Raw genomic sequence first — 23,075 nt, forward strand, 5'->3', positions numbered from 1 at the left:
GTGTATTTCAAAAGGCTTTATACCAAGACCAAGGTCGGGAATCACGTAGTGTTTGATCTCAAAAGGGACTTACTATTTCTCTGGCAGAAGCTTGCGCTCAAATGCAACGCAGTGTCCAACAAAGTGTTGCGTAGATTGAACGAACTTAATCTCACTGTCGACTTCCACCGTAACACCACAGAACATGGTTCTTTGCATATGCAAACTAAGTATCGTGTCCTACGTCTCCCCTAAACTCAACTCGTTTTGACAGGCTCCGTAAGCCGTTTAGTACATTTGGAACAAGCGACCGAATATATATAGATAACAACTCAAAGGAGAGGTGAAGCAGACACCGTCGGTCAAGAATTGTTCAAACATGGTTGGTTCCCCTTTGTCTCACAAGCATTTGACGCACTGTCGCTAGAGAGACAAGGCCAACGAACATGCATACCTAGGAAAGTGTTAAGGGAGTTCCCTACGTCGCAGAAAACACATACCCCACTGAAAATGATAGGTCTCGCCCAAGGAAACGTGTGCCCAAGCAGTGCGCCATCGATCGGTGCTCCAATGAGAGCTGCGAAACCCGATAAACAGAATCCAAAGCCAAGTCGTACGCTGGCGCCACTGATGTGAGTCGATTCTGGCGAGAAGACAGATCTACTACTCACCCCACTTCATTTGGATGACGAGCGAGAGTAGTCGCGCAGGGCGCACAGAGTGTCAAGACTAACTATCCATCAGGCCCACCTCAGACGATGAAGGGGATTGTTGACACTCACATGCTCCGGACGATATGCCGTACAGTATAGCGAAGGCAATTGTGCTGCCCACTGAATTGTCCCCGAATAACGCAAACATAAAGACGACGTTGAGTAATGTTACTGGCACGATAACAGTGAAAGGCCCGAAACGATCCGCAAGGAGTCCGGGGAAAATTCTCCCTGGGAGCGCCGCGCCGTTCATGATAGCCAACTGCGAATGCGGGAGCCGTCAGTCATTAATCATTTACGCAGGGCTGATCTTTCTTACCGTATAGAACGCTATATTGGGGTCTACTCCATGCAAGATTGCATACAGCTGAAGGTAGAAGTCTATCCACGAGTTGATAAGCTAAATGACTGTCGACAACGATCTCACATACATGGGAAGAAGATCCCCAAAGAGATGGCGAAAAGACTTCAGTGGCGATCGTCAGCGCTTGAAGGGTAGACATATGGGTACAACTCACCCAAAAGACGCCAACAAATATGGGACATCCGTAAGTATATTCTTCAGCGATGGCTTTTCGGAGTCATCTTTGGCCGAAGGGTTATCGCTTATCAGCAGGTTTGCTATCACCAGGATCCCCAGCACGAGGAAGGCACTCGCACGAACCCCCCATTCAAAGCCAACCTTTGAGCTTTTGAACAGTTGGTTCAACATTATCGGGAAGAAGATGCCTCCCATAGACGACCCTACACCGATTATCTGCATCAGTCTACTCAGCGACGATTGATGTTGCCCACCTGTAACAACAACGCCCATCGCGAAGCCCCTATGGCGTTTCCAGTGGTGGGCTTGTACGCCCAAGGCAGGGATATATAGAATCCCCGCACCGATTCCCAGCCCAAGTCCTTGCGCAAGGTACACCTGATAATATGTATCCGTGTGCGCAAGCGACACCATGAATAACCTGATCTCTTAGTGAGTAAAGTTGTCTTCGATGGAGAGGAAGACGACTTACGAGAAGACGTAGATTATTGTTCCAATGATGTTGGTATACCGCATATAACCCATGTCCATGAGCTTCCCGGCAGGAAGTCCCACAGCGAAAAGGAAGAACAGCTGGGTGGACCCAATCCAGCTCACGCTGGATGCTGACGCCGCATGCGACCTGGTGTAGATGTCTTGATAAACGCCGAAGGAGTTCGAGTATCCAAATGTGACTGTCGTGATTAGGATACTACGCTTTCGTTAGCCAGAGGAACAGGCACCAATCATGTGTGGCTTACCCCCCAACAAGCGTGCACCACGCCCGCTTGCCTCCGTCGACCTGTGGGGCGGGCGGTGCTAGCTTCAATACTGGCTGCCCAGACGAGAGGGAGGTCCTCTTCTCGTCTAGACTTTGTAAAGAAGACGTATGAGCAGTTTCTACATCCATTGAGGGCGGAGGGGGATTCCTATGGAATGATTTAGGTGAGTGCCAGTGACTACTTCAAAAGTTGTTATTTATACATATTGCAGGTATCCGAAGACCTCGAGACACAAGACAACTCAAGCTTCGCCGTCTCACCAAGCCTGATAGGCCATATGGCTTGGGTGGAAGAAGCTGATGTATGATGATAGCATGAACACAACTGGCATTGGAACACGGATAGCAAAACTCCCAGTCTACCACCCACGCTCTTCGTTTCAAAGGTGCGGCCATCATGTATTAGCTAGATCTTATCAATCTAATTCAAGCTGCACCCTCGATTACATCGTGTCGACAATTTCGGTAGCTTCTGGTGCCTTCTTTGTTCCGAGTCCTGGGATTTCTAGTGTAGGTGCGAAATCGTATTCGCTGGTGTGAATGCGAGGACTGGGAATGGTGTGTTCCCACCAAAAGACGAAGTAAGAAGGAACGAATGAACGCGATCCGAACGCCACGTGACGAACGGAACGGAGGACGGAAACGCGACCAAGCAGCGCCGCGTGCGACTGCTGGACTCGACTCAAACGCAACGCAACGGAGGGAAGGGGAGACTGTACTTCTTGTTATTGTAGGTAGATATGTAGGTACTATATATACTTGTACTACATGTAACTAGACATGCAGAATGCGCATGTGTAAGTAAGTAATCTAGTACCTAACATAGAATGCGGCCGCAGCTGATGACGGACCGAAACAGGAAGTAAACGAAACGATAGTATACGTACAATAAACCATGAACCAAGGCTCGAACAGGGTGCCAACCCTACACTAGCTGCGACTGAGGACCAAAAATGTCAGAACAAACCAGATCATTGCTATTACAAGGTCTCGCCAAGAGATCTTAAACCTGGTCGCAAGGGATGAGTTTCTGGAAAGATGGCGTATCCCTATAGAATTCTCCGGCATCTAAAATATTCACTCTAGCATCACCATACCGCATGGATGCCGACTTCTCCATTGTATCAGGAAAGTATCCGACTAATTCGGTTTGATGTTCAGTTTGATACTTCGACTCTCACCGCATCAGCACTTCGAAGTTCGCACTGTGGGCGCAAGTGCCCGGAACACCAAAGTACGTGACGTCTACATACTGCCTCTCCAATTTCGACTCTCAGGCCAATACTTCGACAGATAACACCCTTTACGGGTAGGGCGTGCTGGTAGATAAGCCACGGTACAGCAGGTTTCCCGTTTTGGCTACCCACCGTGCCTCATATCTGGTCCGCCCTCACTTCCTAAATCAATCCATCATGATACTATGTTATGGTCTCCACCGTCAGGACCCGGCGACTTACCATTCACTCTCACTTATCTCGAACGACAAGGCAATACTGGAAGGGTACCATCGTTTGATACTACACCTGTATTTGGTGTTACTCCGGCGAGCCGTATATATGCAACTTCTCTACATACCAGAAGTTCAAAATAAATGTCTCTCAAACCTCAGGTTTTGGAACATTTGAACGTCGTCAGTGCTAACGCTGGTGCGCTCCATGCATCATCAAGTAAGTCATGACTTTCGTACTGCATGTGTATATAATGATGACGAGTCCCAACAGGTGTCTCTGGCATCCTACTCGGGTGCTTAGTAGTTCAGAGCTACGTATATTACAAAAAGCACTATGATGACCCTCTGGGGGTGAAGATTTTGGTATGGCTTCGGCTTGTGAATAATAAACACATATTGACACCCAGCTCATTAGGTTGTGACATTGGTGTATGTGGCTTTTCGAAGAATACGTTCGTCGTGCTTATGCCATTACCTTCTCTAGCACCTCCGAAATAGCTCAGCAGCTTTGCATGATCGACGCAGACTATACATTGGCCATCTCGAACTGGGGCAACCCCACGATATTCTTCCGTTTACCAGCATCATTGTGGGCCACCATCGTCATCAGTGTTTTGAACTCGCCATTGGTGGAGGTGAGTCACTCTCAATAGACATCACATCTCGCCTATTTCTGCTCGCCCATTCATAGTCCTTTTATTTTTGGCGCATCTACAAAATCAGTCAACGAATGTGGCCGAGTGTCATTGGTACTTTTTTATCTTGGCTTCGTTGCGCTGGATGGCTTGTGTTCGCTAGTACCGCCGCTCAGCAAGGCAGTTTGACCCCCGGATTTATTGATGACAAGTCCTGGCTCATTATCACGCTTGTCGCATTTGGCCTTGTCACCAATGGCTTCCTCGCAGCGGTCATGGTTTATTACCTCATCCGCAACAGACACACGCCGTTCCGCAGGTGCGTCTTACGATCTGTTTCTGTCTGTATATCACCTCTAGAATGGGTGTACCCCCCAGGACCAAACTGTTAATTGACCGCCTTATTATGTGGACCGTCCGTAAGTATTATGCCCGTGCTTACCCTTGAAATAACTTAATTTCTTCTAGAAACCTCCATCATCACTGGGTATACTTTACTTGATCCCCATGCTATGTGTCACTTGTTTACACCCCCCAGGTTGGCATACGCGGCTACACTCATTTTGGTCTGCATCACAATTCATTGACTTGTTATATCTCAACTCAACATGCCCTGTAGTTCATTACCCTCAGAAATACTCGTAAGCCTCTGAGGGTCTTTAGGCTCTCTCGACGTTGTCTCATCCTTCGAGATAGTTATCTGGTTCGGTATCCTGGCCTGCACCACTAAAGGTACGCTTTCAGCGATCGCTTTCCTGAAGTGTGTGATGTTGACTTTGTTTCACAAGTTTGTGCAAACTGCCTGCTATCGTCGTGAGTGATCGACTCGGAGCAGTCTTCGCGTTACTTCTCATATTGGGCTCCCTTGACTGTGTTCGCACTAGATTGAACGACAGGGCAAAGATCAGAGTTCATACAAAGTCCGAAGCCCTCTCGAGCTCGGACGTGCCTATGCAGCCGCAGGTTAGATATCTTGAACCAGATGTGTTTGATTATTGCTGATTCGCCAGCCCAGACCAACTCACAGCAGAGTCCCATTGTTATCAATATTTCTACAGAGCAGGCGACTTGCACTACCGCTAGCAAAGAAGACAAATTGGTGAGCGGATAATGTCTCCACTGTTAGCGGTGTTCTGTTAACTGACGGATCGGTGATGGTGCGTGCCAACAAAAGGGATCGATTTAAGTCCGGCCATGTTCCATCAGTCCTCCGTCTATTGTTGTCGCTATTATCAGTGTCGTGATTTTGCGGTTGAATTCCTCTTCTATTTATCATGTATGAAAAGTCTTTTATGTCTCTTTGTACACGAATCGTTTTTTATACCGAATCGATGTGATTATGTTAGCGGTACTGGAAGTTGACTTACATATGTCGAGACAAAGAACCTACCTCAGACAAACAATAAGTAGCTTATGTCGAGAAGCGTCCGTTGAATCGCGATGTGCCCTGGTAGTATGATGCCAGTGATCATCTTGGCGTCGGATGTTGAGACGTTGAACGTTCAAAAGCCTCGAGAACCTGAGCCCGCAGAACCAGCTTTCGCTTCTGATTACTTAGTTTTCGCAAGAGTGAACCATCGCGATACGCCATAGCCCTAAGGGAACCACAGTCTTCGGAATTGAAGGGTACAACTTCTCCGTAATTCGACAGGACGCCTGACTACCGATGTATCAACTCTGAAACAGGCAGACCCGATTAGATGCGAGGGTCGATCCATGGCTATCCATTATCGATAGGACCTAAAGCGGTTTGATCGTGTCTGTTGGAGCTGGGGAACTTGAACGAATAAGGCAACAATCCGACAACACGACGCCGGCGTACTGACAAGTCGACGGGACCTGGTAATGGTGTGAATAGCTCGCACGATGCCAAGTGACGGGGCTGAGCTTAAGCTTGATGTCGGGCTACCAGCTGGCCAGCGGTGGGACCTGATGCTGCGTCAACTCATCAACGTCAAGCGAACGGGTATCAAGTACTCAACGGTGAGACTCCAAAACATGACGCCAACAAGTTACAAGGGCATACAAACTCATCGAGCTCCATATCCGGGCATCACCCAGTGGCAATGGGACTTCGGTTGACATCGTTCGCCTGAAGGCTGAGCGCTGAGGCCTGAGCGTTCGAAGACATGAATTGGTTCGAAGAAGAGTATGGTGCAGAAGTATCGATTACCCGGACGTGAGACTTGAAGAAGCTTGCGTCAGTGAACAAGCTGCTCGGGACTGGCACTTGTGACCAACGGGGATATTTCTGCCATGCCGCAACCGTGAGTTGAGCACAGTCGTGTACATATTTCCCTGCTTTCCGGCAGCACCGCGATCTTCGGGTTTGACGTCGGGAGTCGGTGCTACGGTGGGAATCATGCATCATGGGACTAGAAGCGGATACCGGCATACAAACTAGTGCGCAACAAGTTAACAATGGGTCAGATAACGGTTTACGAGAACCTCAAGAATAGGATACGGGATACGCATGATGCCGACTGGGACTTCCAAGTGATGATGGTATTTGGTACTGTATCCCGGGGTGTAATGGCCGCCAGCGGTGAGACTTGGGCCTACGCCGATTCAGAATGTCGGCGTACCAACTACGCAGCGGTGAGACTCGAGACTCGAAGAAGCTTGATGCGAGCTGGATAAGGGACTTGGAGCGGCTTGAAGCTCGACACCGGTGTATCAACGACCCAGCGGTGGGATCCGTTACTTATCATCATCAACGAATGTCACCATCAGCCAAGCCACATGAACATCATCAGCAGCCTCCATCGCTCCGGCCTTCAAAGCTTCAGCGTTCAACGTTCAACTTCCAGCACCTTCTCGGATTGCTGTTATGATATATATCATATCATATCATGTATGATCTATTGATACTTACGATGGTCGCGCGATGTATCTCAACCTCAACGTGGGAGTTGGCCTCAGGTTGGGTGTATTGATCGGTATCTTGGGCGTAGCAGTTCGTTCCTTGCCTTATCGCGAAGGCGCGAAGGTGTGTCAAGGGTGCACCGCTGCACTTCAGCTTCATCAGGCACCATGCATCACCGGGGAGCCTTCTAGCCATCTCGAAGACTCACGAAGAGTGCCCAAGGATGGGGCCTTGGATGCCACGTCGTAAGTCAGCCGAGTTCTAGACGGTGTGTGTATTAGCAGGACCCTGGAAAATGGTAGTAGAGGATTGATCCCATTTCAGACAAAAATGGCGGCCGAAGGCCGCCCGGCTTGAGCCGTTTCAGACAGATTTGGGGGGAAAATGCGCGCATATCTCGGACAATTTATGGGACTCCAGTCAAGGCCTGAGAAAAATATCAGACAACAAGGTCACGCTGGAGGCCTGAGGCCTGAGGTCCTTGAGTGCGGAGTACTTCTTTTGGCCATTACAAATAATTGATGAACTATTAGAATCACAGAATACGCACCTTCAAGCATAGCTATTGTCCACTGCAGGGTTTCCCAACAGTCCATTATGATTAAATGTTGAAGGCATGTCAGTTGCAAGTACGAACCCCCTGGAATTGATGGACTACGGGTTTGTATTTATGTACGGACGAAGGAGAGGTCATGGCTGAGGTATGCTTGCTACTAAACAAACTACATATCTAGCAACTGATTGTTCCACCCAGGCCACAGTTATTGTGATGTATACAAAGGGCGGCGGAAAGGCTGGACACCTTGCGTCACAACTGACAACTACCAACATTGCATCCATGTCATGAATGGGACTGCAAGTCTTTCAGCATTTCAATTCAGTGGTTGCACACTAGAGTCCCATCGCAACATCACAGTTTCTCACCTATTGTTTTTTTCCCTACCATCATTGACATTTTATGGCGTCTCAACGCACCTCCTGCATCAATTACCGGTCAGAGCAACTTCGAATTGTCGGATCAGGACTTTGCACTCTTCAAGCTACTCACAGAGAAGGAAACATTAAACATTCTAGTCAAAGTCATGGTATTGTCGCCGAAACGGGTAGTAAAGAACCTTTAGGGGACGAATAGGTCTTCTACCTGTTGAATACAGCCTGTACCGAGTTATATTACTGCTTATACAAGCTTATAGAGCCTCTGGGCCTCAAAATAGCCCTTTTTTTGAGGCCTAAGGCCGATTTCAGACAAAATTTGTGATCTAGAAAGGCCTAATCTGAATTCGGACAACTAGGGAGGCCCGAAGGGCCTCTACCCGAAAATCAGACATTTCTCCCCCAGGCGAGCTAGGTTTGTTCAAAATCAGACAAAAAACCCCAAAAACCAACCAGACAGACTCACACCCGCCGGCCTCAATCCTTTTCTACCATTTTCCAGGGTCCTGTATTAGCTGGCATGGCTGTTTGAGTTCTCGGTGGGAGCACGTTTTCGAGCGCAACTAAGCCACCGGCCCGGGCATCCGGCATTCTCGTGAGGCGCTTCCACTTTTCGTTTTGGTCCCGCCCTACGAGCAAAGGTGACATGGATACGAATGGTATCAAAGGTACATTGTATTTTCTCGAGCTCGAGAAAGAAGAATGCTAACCATTTTAACCCGTTAATAAACACCATCCGTTGTCTCAAATCAAATTCGCATTCGCACAATGGATCGCGGACGTGTGATGGACTTACATGCTAATGCTGACCTTGGTTTCTCCGTAAGTATCGGTGGTCTACGAACACAACGACCTCCTCGCCATACTCTCTTCACCACCGACACAGCCAAATCCGAGTCATTGATACAGCGTTTGTTCTCCCCCCTCCCCAAGCTACCAGAACTAACGGACTCGCCCCACACGCAGCGACTCGGAAGAAGTTCGCAGGCACAAAGGCGATATTGGGTAGTCGAAGGTGAGTGCATACTGTGTTGATTGTTGATGTGGTTCAGATGGCCGCACTAATTATTCTCTGAGACCTTTCCTTCTCCCCGACTGAGGGCGATGAGGATACAGAAGTCTGGTATTATCGATTATCGTTGTGGTTTATCGCAGACCATAGAAAACTCGAGGACAACAAGACTTTTCTTCGCCAAGATTGTAACGGGTAGTCGACCAGCCGCCACACCGGTACCGTAGAACGGATATCTCGAGCCCAGGAATAATCTTGATCGATTGATCCGCGACCCCGTATCTGTATCCTCGTGTGTGTGCCCGTGGAAGAAGCAGTTGTATTTGGGTATTTGGGTTCTGCAGGTACGTCGTCCCACTCTGATCCTCTTTCCCTTCCTCCGCCCCGGCCGATTTGTCCTAGATGTTATGCATCACTAGTACTGCGAGGTGTCCGAGCCGATGTGCTTACGACTCTCATGATCATCGATCATCTACCATCAGCGCGGCAGGTCTCCCCCTATCTAAATATCTATTATCTATTCTATTCTCTTCACTCCCTTATTCCTCTCTCCTCCCTCCCTCCTCCCTCCCTTACTCATTCAGCAACTCGATTACCGCCGACAGGCACCGAAACGCTCCGACTCGGAAATGCGCGTCATGCAATACACAACTTGACTCCATCTTCCTCTCCATATGCTCTTCCTCTCGAGCTACGCAATGGCCGCATACCGGCCTAGTCTCCACCTGGTCGCCCGAACGTAACGACACCGCCCTCGCCCTTGCTTTCATATGCTCGGTCGCTTCATCTAGATTCTGCATCAACGCTTCCCAAATTCCGCCACCTCCATCTTCCTCACCGTTCCGGGCGTCCCAACTCTCTCCCGCCGCCTCGCGAACCGTAACGAGGACGGGCGTATTAGGTGCCGCGGACGCTGAGGTGGGGAGATAGCTTGGTATAATTCCGCGACGCCCCCCTCATGATGACTTCGCGGGGTACGACTTGCAGAGCGGAACCTTTCAGTGGCGGTACTTCCTCCCTCACCCTCGCAGCCCGTCAGCATCAACGTCGCTGGATCACACCTATGAGACTCGGAGTCGGGGTCGTAACCTCTTTCCCGATAGGTACGAGGTCCTCGAGGCCGAGCTCTTCGAAGTTCGGAGCGCGGTCTAGGCTTTTGGACTGCTCAGGCTCAGTAAATCAAACGATGTTCGGTAGCTCATAAGATCGGAGAGTGTGCTCTCACAACTTGACGGCCACGGAATACAGGGGAAGCGCTGGCGGCTTGGCTTCCGGTGGCCTGGGGGGGTGGATATGATGTTAGATAATATATGATGTTGGTGTTGCTCCAGGGAAGCAGGAGAGGACTGGATATCGGTGATGGCTGCTGGTGCATTCCATGGATGGTGCAACGAAAGTCCGAGTCCAGCTACGCGCTGCTTCAATTTCAGCGTTCAATCAAGCCCGAGACCGAGGGATCATTGGGTTGTACGTCCATCCAAATATACATTCAGGTGCGCTTGCTTCTCGGAGAAGAGTGGGTCGAGCGCGCGATGAAAGCTACGTAGTTGGATACGTCGTCGACGAGGGCGACGGTGTGGAAGTGCTGCTGCCTCTCCTTCGGCTCAGAAGACGCGGATGCCCGCTGACGCGCTGAATCGACGTGAGCAAGGTCGTGAGCAAGCCAGAGAGCCATATCGAGATGGAGGTCTAGTTGATCTGCCCCGTGACACAACACGCACAGACCAACAAGCATCAGCGCCCTATAACGATGCGTGTCGACGCCTCCAACCTTTCCTCCTCTCATCTCTCTCCCTCCCCTGCCTCCCCCAATCTCCTCTCCACGCCCCGCTCCCCGCCATCGTGCCCGTCGCGTTGCTCCCCAAGGTCGATGCCATTTAGTCTAGTACTTGCGTGCAAGACGGAGGGGACTTTTATGTTTGCCGGACTCGGAACGTGCCTGGACGACGAAAGGGTTGAGCTTCTTTACTTCCGTGTTGGACTTGTTCCATGACCATCCCATCAACAAAACTAGCCGATGTCGCACCGAACTAACTCGTGCTCGTGGATTCTTGGTTATTTTTATCGTTGCTGTGGCCAAGGCGAAAGACGAGAGGACTGCGTATCGGTGTTGGCTGTTGGTTGATGCGTCAATATTGATCCACGGATAGCGCAATGAACTATACCAGCAAAGTCCGGCGCCCAGGCATGTCGTTGTGCATCATTCAATCCCGAGTCCGAGGCAGGATTCAATTGTACGTGTGTCCAAATATAGGCTCGGGTGGGCCAGACGCGTCGCGATGGATGCTTCTCGGAGAAGAGTGGGTCATGCGCGCTCTTTCTGAGTGCGATCCGACGACGGTGAGCGTATGTAGGCGTGCACAGATGTGTGTCATGCAAGTGGGTCTGACGAACATATCATTCCACTCACCCAAGCTATTCAATACCCCCGCGATTCGCCTCCACTCCTTCATCCTCCTTCTCCGTCATGCCCCCCTCCACCAACCACACAGACCTCGACATCGAGAAGCAGCATGCAGCCGGTGCACACGGCCCGCCGCAGCGCTCGACGACGCGCTCCGTGCTGCTCATCATCACCTGCACATTCGCCATGCTCGTCAACTCCTCCAACAACACCTCCGTCGCCATCGCCCTCCCCACCATCGGCGCAGCCCTCAACATCCAAGAAGCCCAGCTCCAGTGGCTCGTCTCCGCCTATTCCCTCTCCTCGGGCTGCCTCCTCATCCTCTTCGGCCGCCTCGCTGATCTCCACGGCCGCAAGCGTACTTTCCTTGCAGGCAGCATCTGGCTCGCGGCCTGGACCCTCGGCTGCGGCTTTGCGCAAACAGAGATCGAGCTCGATGTGCTGAGAGGCCTCCAGGGTGTCGGTGTCGCTGCGACCATTCCCGCGTCGCTGGGTATTCTGGCACACGCATTCCCCCCAGGTACACTGCGCTCTATCGCGTTCGCAACCTTCGCAGCTGGCGCCCCCCTCGGCGCATTCACAGGCATGGCTCTCGGCGCTGTCATGACGCAGCTCTCCGCGTGAGTCCCCTTTCCTCCTTCCCTATCAACCTTGTATTTATTTGGCGTGTACAGCCCGACCTGGCGCTCCAACTTCTTCCTCTCCACCGGCCTCACCGTCCTCTACACCGCCCTCGGCTGGTACGCAATCGACGACGACGAACCTTCCTCTGCGCAGCGTGGCGATAACAGGTCAAAATGGAGTTTCCTGCGCTTCACCCGCTCGACCCGCGACGCGAATAGTGCGGACGAAAAGCCCCCCCAGGTCTTTCAGCCCCCAATCCTCCAAGACGGCGAGGAGGAAGACAGACGTGTTGACTGGCTCGGCGCGTTCCTCGTCACCGCCGGCCTCGTCCTCGTCGTCTTTGTCCTCTCCGACGGCGAGGTCGCCCCGCGCCAGTGGGCCACCGCATGTAAGTCACTTTATTCGTTTGCTTTGTTACCTTCACTGGGTAACCGCTCCTGTCTCCAGACATTATTGCGCTGCTGATAATCGGGTGCCTCTTCTTGGGCGTGTTCATGGCATGGCAACATTTCCTCGAGGCGCACCAGCTCAAGCATCAGCTGCACGCGCGCGATCGAACGCAAGATCGGCTCGGCCCGTCCGAGATTACGCCCATCCCTTCCCTCCAATCCACCCCCACGCGCGGCGAACCCACCGCTCCCGCCCGGAGTAGATACCCACCTCCCCTCATTCCCCCCGCCCTCTGGACTCGCTCCGCCTACCGTCTCACCGCCGTCATGCTCGTCGCCCTCCTCACCTGGGCGTCGTTCTTGGGATGGAACTTCTGGACCCAACTGTATTACCAGCAGTATGAGGGCTTGAGTCCCGTCGGCGGGATGTTGAGGATGTTCCCTATGTACGTGTTTTTTTTACAGAGATGATCGTCAGATGCCGACGCGTCTTTTACCTCTATGGGTTAACACGTTACACGCGTCGCTTTCTCATCTCCTTGATCTCATTCTAATCCCAGGGTGAACGCACGCTGACGCTTTGTTTTTTTGGGGGAATATAGGTTCGTAACAGGCATCATATGCAATATCATCGTGGTGATGATCGTCGCACGCATCCCGGTCGTGTACATCCTCGGTGCGTTCCTTTCTCCCACTCCGCCTCCCATCTAACATCCACCCCTTTAAACATTAACATTATAGCCTCCGGCACCCTCATAACCGCCTGCGCCTCCATCTTCTTCGCCCTCATCCCCTCCACGACCACCTCCACCACCTACTGGGCCTACGGCTTCCCCTCCGCCATCTTCTCCGTCTTCGGCGCGGACTTTGTCTTCGCCGCCGGCACCATCTTCGTCGCGCGCGTCGTAAAGCCCGAGGAGCAGAGCCTCGCGGGCGGGCTCTTCCAAACGATGACGCAGGTACGGTCTACTCCTCACCCTTCCAACCAAGGGTGCTGTATACTTACGTACTTTTTCTGTTTCTGTAGTTGGGCACTGCCCTCGGCGTGACCGTCACCACCATCGTCTTCAACCGCGTCGTCGCACAGGACGCCCGACGCCTCGGCCTCGACCCCGCCTCGAACTCACCGCAGGGCGGCGTGCCGGACCACTCGGAGCCGATGCTCGCGGGGTACCGCGCGGCGCAGTGGACGGCGTTCGCGTTTGGAGCTGTTGGTGAGTGCCTGCTTATATTTTAACGCAAAGCAAATCAACTCATCGTCATCCGATTTTTTGGGGATTAGCGACGCTCGTGACGGTCGCGACGATGTCGGGCGTCGGGATTGTGGGCGACCGCAAGGGCGCTTCATCCTCATCCTCATCGTCCTCTCCTTCCTCTCCCGCCCCTTCAAACCCGTCTTCAAACCCTCACCCTCCTTCGAACTCGAAGGATCCCCGCTCAGATGGTGTGAAAGACGAGGAAGGGGAGGTAGAGGGGGTGAATGAAGAGGGGGAGGTGGGGTCGCAGACGGAGACTGTCGTACCAGGACATTCGGCGCCTGTTTCGCGGGCGGTGTCAAGGGAGCATGCGCATGCGCATTTGGGTTCGCATTTGGAGCAAGATGATGCGAGTGCGGGGAGGGTGGTATAGCGAGAGAGGAAAGGAAAGGGAAGAGGGAAGAGCTACGATGATACGAAAATAGCAGTACGCAAGCGCAAGAAAGAAAGGAGTGAGGAAGTGGAGGAGTACGCGCCGTCCCGCCGCGAACCCCAATGACACATTGAGGAAAACCGGTCACCGTAGGTGTTCGATCATTCGCGGTGTGGCGTCCATTTCCATTTCCGTGTCCTGTTTGTGTTTTGAATGGATTCTCGCAATTTGCAGCACTTTGTAATTCGCAATTTGGAGCATGCATGGCTTTATGACTTGTATCGAGTACTACCCAATATCCGATATCACTATCACGCATCCCGTATCCCGCATCCCGCACCCCGTATGGAATAATTATCACTAGACGTATATATATATATATATATATACAAGTTCACATCTTTACATTCTTACATTCGACATTCGGGACCATTCATCAATCATCATTTCGTACACTTGTCATTGAAACAACTGTTCAAACGAGCAACGAGAAAAGAGAATGAGGGCGACGACGCGCCAGCCGCCGAGTACTCGAACCCACTATGTAGAACCTTAACCTTCAAATCACATTCAATTCGCGCGTACCATTACCATTACCAAACCAGCGATATATTGGTACATCGGTGCGACGCGATGTGCAGTCGAAGCAGGGCGCGGTCAACCGGACACCAGTCATCTACAACAACTAACGATTTCGGATTTCAGATTTTAGATTTCAGATGCGGAAGGTATGTCAACAGATCTGTTTCCTGTTGCCTGTTCCGTGTGTTGTGTTGTGGGGCCTGGTGTTCCTCTTCTCTGCACCTTCCTGCATCCTAAATCCCGAACCCCAAACAATACCAGAGATTTTATATTTGGCGTCTACGATCGCGTATCAAGAAGCCCATCATAATCATAAACGGGAACGCGAAGACAAAGACAAAGCCTGCGCCCGGGTGCACAGGATCCCGAATATCGCGCTGGCCAACTCTCTGGGTTTCTCGACGGGCAGCTGTCGCAGATGAGGAACATAGCAGCATCGTCGTTATTAGTTCGTCGTTATTAGTTCGTTGTTTCTGATTCTGAGGAGTGGATATTAGATCACCCACGTAGTGCCCAGCTCCAGCGATAGTCGTCACAGAGGCCAACTTTGCGCGGTCCGCTTCGATATTCTCGGATATCATCGTGTAGATGGGCTTCGGCCTTGGTGGTTCAAATAGTAATAGATAGTAAGCGCGGCATCCATATTTAGATTTATATATTTAGATTTTTGAGGATCGAGAATATCAGCAGCGAGAGGACGCACCAGATGTCCATAGCGTCGCCGAGGATGAGGTGCGTTGGGAGGAGGTGCATGATGCTCCTGAGATACGGCAGCTCGTTGAGGTTGGTGCCATCGTCCAGGAAACACGCAGTCTCCTGCTCAACGGGGGTCTTGGTCGTGACCGTCCCGGGAAGCGCGGGATCCGGCCTGAAATACGTCTCCTGCGCACGTACCGCCAGGTAAGGATCAGCCGTGACGAATAGCAGACAAGACAAGATAAACGGTAAACGATAAACAATAAACGATAGAAGAGTAGGAACGCGACGAACGGAGATGATGTGCAGCACGTCTGGATGGAAGTTCTTCCACGGGACATGAGTCTTGAACCACGCCATGGCGTGCTCCGCGCTGGCCCAGCGGGTCGGGCGCCGCGAGTTCGACCGCCTCACAGCGTCGTACAGCTGCAAGAGGGGGCCCCAAGCTGCGTGTTCGATATGGGGCGATTCGACGAGGATGAGCGCGCACAGCGGCAAGTGCTGCTTCGACGGCCCCAGAGCGTTGATCCTGGAATGAACAAACAATACCACTAAGCAAGCTATCTCACAATCTCATGCTACACGCAGAGCAAATCCACGTAATCACGAACAAGAACACGCACAAAGAGCCGCCTCCGCCAGAATGCGCGACCCCGACGAGGTTCTCGCGCTCCTCTGGCTGGAGGATGTTGGACGCCAAGAACGCGCGGATGGCCGCGCCGGGTATCCGCCCCGGGACTGCAGCAGCCTGTTCAGCCCATCGATCAGGCGGAAGGCGGGGGACCTGGCCACGTACATGATTTTCGACGTAGTGTCTCAGTACTTCTTCGTTCATTTGGGCGGCGTCGCCGTGGTTGGGCCGCTCTACGACCCATGCTGAGCGGATGCTCACTGCTTCGCTGTCGGCGGTCAGGCGGTATAGCTCTTTGATTACGGGGATGGCAGTTTCCTGAGCTGAGAGCACGTAAAAGTAAGCACCAGCCGCCAGTTGCGAACAGGGCTATGGAAAATACCTAAAGATATACCGTTGCTGAAGATGATGTTGTACTGGACAGCACCGTCGATATTCTTATTCTGGTCGCGGCGGCGTTTGGGGACATAGCGCGTCGCGGTGGTGTGGAACTGATGGTCTTGGAAAAACGAAAAGCGAAAAGTCTGCGCGACGAGGGGGTGCAGGGTGTGGTCTGAGAGCGGCATCGACAGCGTATTCGAATAGTGACAGCCGGGGCGAGCCTGCGCCCACCTTTTATATTTTATACGGGCACCTACATTTGGGGGACCCATACGGCCACACAGAGGGTTCCATGGCCAGGATGCAGGATGAAACGCACCGGAAGACTGCCAGATCTCGTATCTAGAGCGCTGCGAGACGACGTAATCTTGAGTATGCTCAGATGATCCACGTAACCTGATCCTGATGGCTTTTTGTTTGCTTTTTGTGGGTCATGCATGAGCGTCGTCGGTGATGGGAAGCCTCTGCATCGCGCTTCGCAGGGCCGTGTGGGCGAATAGGAAGGCATCTGGCAGCTGTACGTAGTGACAGAGACAGCAAGATGTGGAACGATGATCGATGCAGAGATGAATATATAGTAGAGGCGGAATGAATGGGTAGAAGAGTATGCCGAGATGAAGGGCGAGGGAGGGCGAAACGAGAGATTGTTTGCGCAAATGCGGAGAAGCGTGCTATTGAGGTAGGCGGTGAATAAGCTCGAAAGAGATCTAGAGATCTTAAGGTAATCGACCCGGCGGAGCAGGAAGCACAGAAGGTATCGGAAGAAGAAGCGCCGCTATCCTCACCCTTACCCCAATAGCCGATACCTCGTGTGCAAGAAGTATTGCTGGACCTTCATGAGTTGAGGTATATAACCACTGCCCAGAACGAGGGCGAGGTGCTCGAAACGAAGCTCGTTCATGATCAGCGATAAGCAACACTAGGCGCATCCGCGTCATCGTCGCGCCGTAAGATCAGTAAGGTCACCGAGTGCTTACTGCCCACTACCCCAATCGTCCTCAATCCCGCTGTCCTCCTCCTCCTCTTCCGCCTCCTTCCGCCTCCTCAAGACCCTCCCCAAACACACCTTTGCCGCCTCAGACAACCTCGACATACGCCATACGCTTTGAGGCGATCGACGACATCGGCCGTGACTCCACAACCGGAAATCAATCTTCAGTACATCAACGCGCGGCTCAAGCTCCCTATGCTCGTCAGGATCTGCTCCTGATGTAGCACTCTCTTCGATATCGATACTGCAATGCTTAAAGACAAGGCAAGGCATTTGCGCCGCACAAAGGGGGGGTCGCTCGGTTTCGCATGGCCTCGATAGAGATAGAGCGCGTATGAAGCTCGCATCTCGCATCTCGCATCCATCGATCGTCGCTGCTACCAAATCGCGTGCTCGCTCATATTGACCCGATCCGCAGGAAGCGGTCGACAATGATATGCGCTATGCACATCGGGCACGGAGGGGCGCGTTTTGAGAGCATGCGATGAGTGCTGGTGCCCATTCGAGACATTTTGTGTTCGGTAAAAGAAATCGAGTATATCTCAGATGCGAGTGCGATTCTTGGTCATTGGCCAATTGCAGCAGACACCCGCCACGTTTAACCGGTGTGCCCTCAAGATGGGGGGAGCAATTTCTCGGTGTCCGTGAATTCCGTCGGCTGTAAGGAGTTCTTGGGCATTGTGCAACTCCATCTTTGAGAACTAGAGAGCGCGGTATTGGCAAAGGGCGAGCGACGCAAAGGAGAAGACGCGTTATTATCTGGTGGTCGTGGTTGTGGTCCAAGACTCCAAGTTCCAAGTCCGCTCCATTTACTTATGTACGTTTTGGCCTTAGTCGACAGTCGCCGCGTCGCGTCACAGCGTGACTGACATAGTCACTATCATATAAGCAGAATCATTAATCAGTAGCAACGAGCAAGCAACGACTCGGAGTTCGACCTCGTAGAAGCGAACCCCGTTCATGTCGCGCACACGGCCCTCTCCTGGGCCGGAATGGGAAGTGCTGCTCGCAGGTATGCAGTATGTCCGATTACACGCTGTATGTGCTGAATCCTGATTATGCTCATTATACTCATTATCAATGAATCAACTTTCCATGATACCAACAATACCAAAGAAGAAGCATCCGACTCGTCTGAACCGGTGCTTGAGTACTATGACGGCGACCTTGATCTGGATGGTGCCTCCGCCCCTCAGAGTTCTCCTCCTGAAATCGAAACCCAACAACAAGGACAAAGGTCTCCTTCCCCTGTGCAAGTAGCGCAAGGTCAGCGAGAGCGGCGTCGCACCACGCCGGAGAAGCTTGGCCAGGCCTACACGAGCGCAAATGGAGTATCAAATTCAAACACGATTGAAGATGGTACGTACGCACCCCATATTGCTTAACCAGCCAGTACACCTATAACACAAGCTCACTAATGACACACTCAATTCTGTGATTTCCCTCCTTTTACTATAGGTAACATGGATGTAGATGTTATCGTCATCTCGTCCTCCGAAGGGGAGAACCACGACGGGGAGGACCGCCCTTTCTATTACAAGCCTCCCAACAGCCACAGGAAGAAGCCAAAGCCAAAGCCAAAGTCTACGTCTAAATCCAGGGGTAACCAAGATCGGGACAGAAGGGACACGATAATGCTAGTTGACACCGTCCCAGAAGCCACGCCTCCGAGAGGGAAAGTCATCTTCATCGACCCCGACATTATCGAACTCAGCGATACCCCGGCCCCGCCGCCGGCACCATGTTCTCGCCCGAGCCGCCCGCTCCCTCGCCCTCTCCGTCTATCCCGCCGATCGCCCTCGCTTCCCCCATACGAGTCCGATGCGTCACCGCCACCCTGTACACCCCGCACACCGCACGCGCCCCCGCCCCCGCGCACGCCTCTGTTCCTGCCCACTCCGACGCCCCGGTCGCCGCCCAGGGTGCAGCTAGTGCGCTCCGCGCCGCAGCCGTTCCGGGCGCGCAAATCGGCGTACCCGCCTACGTACACGCCGACGCCTGCGTGTCACGGTGCGTCGCGCGCGAATGCACGCTTCGAGCATGGGCAGGCGGCGCGACATGTGGGAAAGGGACAGACCGAACGGGAGGAAAGGAGGAGAAGGGAGAAGAAGGAGAAGAAGGAGAAGGAGAAGAAGCTTGCTGGCCCAAACTCGCAGAACAGGGACAGGGACCGCGACGCGGAAGCAAACGACGTCATCGAACTCAGCGACACCCCCGATGCGGGCGTCGACGATTTCGACCCCGACCCCGATCCCGATCACGCGTACGATCGCGACTCCGATCCCGATTTCGCGGCCTTCGAGGACATCGTCTTTGCGCCGCGGAAGCGCAAGCGGCGGCCTAGTCACCAGCAATCGCCATCCCCACCGATGTCCGCCTTGGCAGCTACACCCAGCGGCGTGCAGGCACGCAAAACGGTGCCGATGAAGGTGTCGAGGGCGTTCACAAGGGAGCAGTATGCGCCGAACTTAAACTCGGGGTCGTGGGCGCCCAGTGCGCGGAAGTCGGCGTCAGCGGCGGGGAAGACGTTGGAGCGAAAGCGCAAGTTTCACCCGGTGGGCACACCGCGCGAGCGGAACGAGGGGTGGTAGCGAGTACTGATTGTCGAGTCGCCATGGTCCTCAAGCTGCCCTGTTAATTCAGTTGACGTGCTCGTTCGCTTTATATTTCTCTAGTTCCTCAAGCTTTGACATCCACATCCACACCATCACGCATCTCTTGCCCTATGCACCATTTCCCCAACATTTAGCTCTGCTCTCTACATATCTACATCGCTCTCCGAATCTTGCATATCATCTTGTATCTTGCTGTACATCTCTTCGCCACATCGCTTTCACCCTTTCTGTTTTGTGCTCGCTTTGTACTCGCTGTCATCCTCGCTATCGTCCTCGCTATCTTGTTGTCAATGTTGTCAATGTTTTGATTTGATTGTATCTCGGAATCATCGCTATCAATGATCAATATCGTGTACTACTCATTACGCAACTGTCCTACCCTTGTGCTAGCTATGGTCCCTATTATTGCGCCTTCTATCGCGCCCTTTGAGACATATATGCTCACCTTTCTGACTATCCTATAGCCCTATCCCCTCTTCATGCGCTTTACGTGATGATGCTTTTTATGGACGACACTATTTGAACAGCGCAAGTCCACCCGACACATATTATTCCTGCAGTCCTCCTGGTATGCTTCCTGAACGAATGGCCTCAAAGGGGCTTCCATCTTAGAGCCTACCTGCATACGTCGCCTTCAAAGCTTCGGTACTTCAAGTTCAGTGCTCAGACGCTCCTTGAGTGCTCTACCGATATCCTACCCGTCGTCCCGGAACGACGTATGTAGTCTAGCTTTCCGCTTGTGACATGAAGGGTCCCCACCTCGTGAATCTCACAGCCGTATGGCTAAGTCGCGGAGACTCCATCAGAAAACTGGTTTAGCGAATTCAGTCTCGACGTGACAGGATGTCGTTGGATCAGCTTCCGAACTGATGTTTTGACCCCATCTTTCGAGTATAGGCGCATTGCAGCCGGCGAGCACAGAAATCGCTGATGAGGTCGGGTCTGATTCTGATTTATGCAACTCAGTTCTCCACAAACTCACAGCATCATGAAACTAGAGTAGAATCAGCTTCGATTGCTGATGATGTGCCGCCACCCTTGGGTGCTGGGATATATAAACCCGCGATGGTGAAGCTCCGAGTACTTGTGTCCTTGTACGAGCCCTTGCGAGTATGTCCGACTGGAACAGCCCCGAAGTAATAGCCAGCAATGGAGGTAGGTATCCCCCGACATGAACCCCATGAACTTGCTTAAGCAATGATCTTGATCCTTGACGGAACACCAGATTCCTTCGAGAGAGTTTTTTATGCGCTTTTTGGACTCTACATGTAGGTCCGGTCACAAATGCAGAAGCGAATGGCTCACCCACGCCGGGACACACAGCTGGGAATGGGCTATGTTCCTCGACGCGGACTGGCGGTATGTCAGGAATATCAGACGCTCCCCGCTATCCCCGATGGTGAGTTTCTTTGCCTTCGAGACTTGTCCTGCGTCTGTGCGTACTTATATACTCATCCTTGACTAGATACTCTCCTTCTTGAACCGTTACTGCCTCCTTGCTGTGTTGATCAGCGTGTAAGTAGATTCACCTGCTCCAATCATCTAATTCTAATTCTAATATTGTCGTATCACAGTTTAATATCACTCCACTTGAACGCCACAAGGTTAGCAGACACCGGGATGCGTGTTCGATATACTAGGCCTCACGTCAGCGACACAGCGGGGTCAACTGCCGTTCCTTATACCTCTCCGTGAACGCAAGTGATCATCCCAAACCAAATGTGTCCATTTCCGCTGACCTTGCATTTCAATTTAAAGGTACTTGGTGACGTAGCCCTTGAACTGGCCAACATCGGATTTACTGTGCGCATGTACGGGAGCCCTTCCAGTCGTCAAATTTCTGTTCACCGTGTCTTCGCAGAGCGTCGCTGTGGCGGCACAGCCGACTGGCCCCCCACCTTATCGCATTCTTCATTACCTGTCTGGGCACCCAAGCATGGCTATTATGGGGTGGTGCGTACGCCTTGTCCAGTACACCGTTGCACGTACGCTCACCGCCAAGTCTACTGTTTCCCAGCATACATCGATTCTGCCTGGCCACCCGACTCCGAGCTTGGCTGTTCCATAACCAGAGTGGAAGATACATTCTCAAACATCGGCCACATATTCAACGCAGGCTACTCCCTCGTTTTGCTCGCCTTCGTCACCTGGGACTATGCCCGTCCCTCTGGCCGCCACGACGTGCTCCGCCCTCGCCCTCACCCCGGTCCCGCATCGCTGAAGGATTTGTGCTGGTTCGGCGTGGCGTAAAGTTACTTACTGCTGCGTGCATCCGAAACGCGTGCTGATCTCTTTGCGTTATTAGCTTTCTCGCCTCTTGCACGAACGCGGTCTTCGTTTGGGTGCATTCGAACCCAGGCATGGCGACAATCGCTGTATTGCTGTCCACCACCGCCGTCTCCGTGCGTGTACCTCTCCGCGCCTGCCCGTCCAGCTCCTCATAATTCATAATTCATGATCCATGATCCATGATCCATAATCCATAATTCGTTGTATGATTACTTATCGAAGATCGCCTCGTCCCGCGTGCTCCGCCTTCGGGAATGTGCGGCGCAGCCCCCTGCACTCCCAGTAACAACAACAACAACAACACCAACAGCAGAACGTATTTCGACAGAAGCGCATTCTCCGTCTATGCGACCGAGACTCGGTTTTAGGGGGCGGTGGAAGCTGGCCCTCGGGCGCCCGCGCACGCACGACGTCCCGGCGGGCTCGAGCTTCCAGAGGCTCTACAGCGCGCCCGCCTCGCAGACAGGTTCTTACTCAGGCTCTTACTTACCCGCATCCGCATCCATGCAAGCGGTGAACTCGACTCGGCCGTCGTCCATCATTCTCCCGTCGTTGATCGCCCCGTCGTCGACGTACAGCCCAAACCGCGCTTCGTACGACCCGTCCACCCACCTCGACTCTGCGAGCGAGTCGAGCGCCCGCGGGGATCGCTACGATCTCGATGCCCAGCTGGGAGCACAGCGAAGGAGTTTGTGAGTGCAGGAACTTCAGGTAGGCCGCCCATATCCGCTGCGAAGGATTGTCTATCTATTTAACAGACGAATGCGTGTGCCCCATTGCAGATAATGCAGATAATGCATAATGTATAGAGATGTCACTTTCTCTCTGTAATACATCGCTGTTCACGGAATTGGTGACCCGGCTTCATCTCAGCGCCAGACACAAAAAACTACGAGAGGTAGGGTCAATAATTTCGCTCGTATCTGCTTCGCTTTTTATCGTAGTCGAGTGTGAG

The 23,075-nt window shown here is 52.5% G+C and overlaps 7 protein-coding genes across 7 annotated transcripts; 4 read left to right on the plus strand and 3 right to left on the minus strand.

The window, feature by feature from the left end:
- Window positions 1-352: 352 nt before the first annotated feature.
- PC9H_011396 (uncharacterized protein) lies at window positions 353-2,271 on the minus strand (the record flags this gene model as incomplete). The annotated part of the gene is made up of 11 exons (XM_036780881.1): window positions 353-433; window positions 480-597; window positions 651-708; window positions 762-954; window positions 1,012-1,073; window positions 1,124-1,158; window positions 1,211-1,436; window positions 1,488-1,654; window positions 1,706-1,924; window positions 1,974-2,141; window positions 2,255-2,271. 11 exons carry the CDS (start codon window positions 2,269-2,271, stop codon window positions 353-355), a joined length of 1,344 nt encoding a protein of 447 aa, XP_036626736.1.
- A 1,313-nt stretch (window positions 2,272-3,584) lies between these two features.
- On the plus strand, window positions 3,585-5,181 carry PC9H_011397 (uncharacterized protein; the record flags this gene model as incomplete). The annotated part of the gene is made up of 13 exons (XM_036780882.1): window positions 3,585-3,660; window positions 3,715-3,806; window positions 3,859-3,872; window positions 3,928-4,078; window positions 4,135-4,397; window positions 4,439-4,497; window positions 4,547-4,565; window positions 4,617-4,644; window positions 4,698-4,719; window positions 4,775-4,810; window positions 4,867-4,891; window positions 4,963-5,041; window positions 5,137-5,181. The coding sequence occupies 13 exons, from the start codon at window positions 3,585-3,587 to the stop codon at window positions 5,179-5,181; spliced, it is 909 nt and encodes a 302-aa protein (XP_036626737.1).
- A 5,197-nt stretch (window positions 5,182-10,378) lies between these two features.
- On the minus strand, window positions 10,379-10,766 carry PC9H_011398 (uncharacterized protein; the record flags this gene model as incomplete). The annotated part of the gene is made up of 2 exons (XM_036780883.1): window positions 10,379-10,587; window positions 10,661-10,766. 2 exons carry the CDS (start codon window positions 10,764-10,766, stop codon window positions 10,379-10,381), a joined length of 315 nt encoding a protein of 104 aa, XP_036626738.1.
- A 590-nt stretch (window positions 10,767-11,356) lies between these two features.
- PC9H_011399 (uncharacterized protein) lies at window positions 11,357-13,935 on the plus strand (the record flags this gene model as incomplete). Its single annotated transcript, XM_036780884.1, has 8 exons — window positions 11,357-11,913; window positions 11,968-12,305; window positions 12,365-12,494; window positions 12,570-12,752; window positions 12,909-12,982; window positions 13,048-13,265; window positions 13,334-13,520; window positions 13,589-13,935. The coding sequence occupies 8 exons, from the start codon at window positions 11,357-11,359 to the stop codon at window positions 13,933-13,935; spliced, it is 2,034 nt and encodes a 677-aa protein (XP_036626739.1).
- An 848-nt stretch (window positions 13,936-14,783) lies between these two features.
- On the minus strand, window positions 14,784-16,410 carry PC9H_011400 (uncharacterized protein; the record flags this gene model as incomplete). The annotated part of the gene is made up of 5 exons (XM_036780885.1): window positions 14,784-15,117; window positions 15,221-15,399; window positions 15,508-15,742; window positions 15,837-16,167; window positions 16,227-16,410. The coding sequence occupies 5 exons, from the start codon at window positions 16,408-16,410 to the stop codon at window positions 14,784-14,786; spliced, it is 1,263 nt and encodes a 420-aa protein (XP_036626740.1).
- Window positions 16,411-18,274: 1,864 nt separating this feature from the next.
- On the plus strand, window positions 18,275-19,807 carry PC9H_011401 (uncharacterized protein; the record flags this gene model as incomplete). The annotated part of the gene is made up of 2 exons (XM_036780886.1): window positions 18,275-18,575; window positions 18,675-19,807. 2 exons carry the CDS (start codon window positions 18,275-18,277, stop codon window positions 19,805-19,807), a joined length of 1,434 nt encoding a protein of 477 aa, XP_036626741.1.
- A 1,136-nt stretch (window positions 19,808-20,943) lies between these two features.
- Window positions 20,944-22,816, plus strand: PC9H_011402 (uncharacterized protein; the record flags this gene model as incomplete). Its single annotated transcript, XM_036780887.1, has 11 exons — window positions 20,944-20,986; window positions 21,057-21,099; window positions 21,155-21,230; window positions 21,297-21,346; window positions 21,406-21,435; window positions 21,492-21,522; window positions 21,590-21,642; window positions 21,693-21,784; window positions 21,849-22,077; window positions 22,137-22,233; window positions 22,343-22,816. 11 exons carry the CDS (start codon window positions 20,944-20,946, stop codon window positions 22,814-22,816), a joined length of 1,218 nt encoding a protein of 405 aa, XP_036626742.1.
- Between the last annotated feature and the right edge of the window lie 259 nt (window positions 22,817-23,075).

This window comes from Pleurotus ostreatus (genome assembly GCF_014466165.1).
Source record: "Pleurotus ostreatus strain PC9 chromosome Unknown scaffold_9, whole genome shotgun sequence".
NCBI lineage: Eukaryota > Fungi > Basidiomycota > Agaricomycetes > Agaricales > Pleurotaceae > Pleurotus > Pleurotus ostreatus.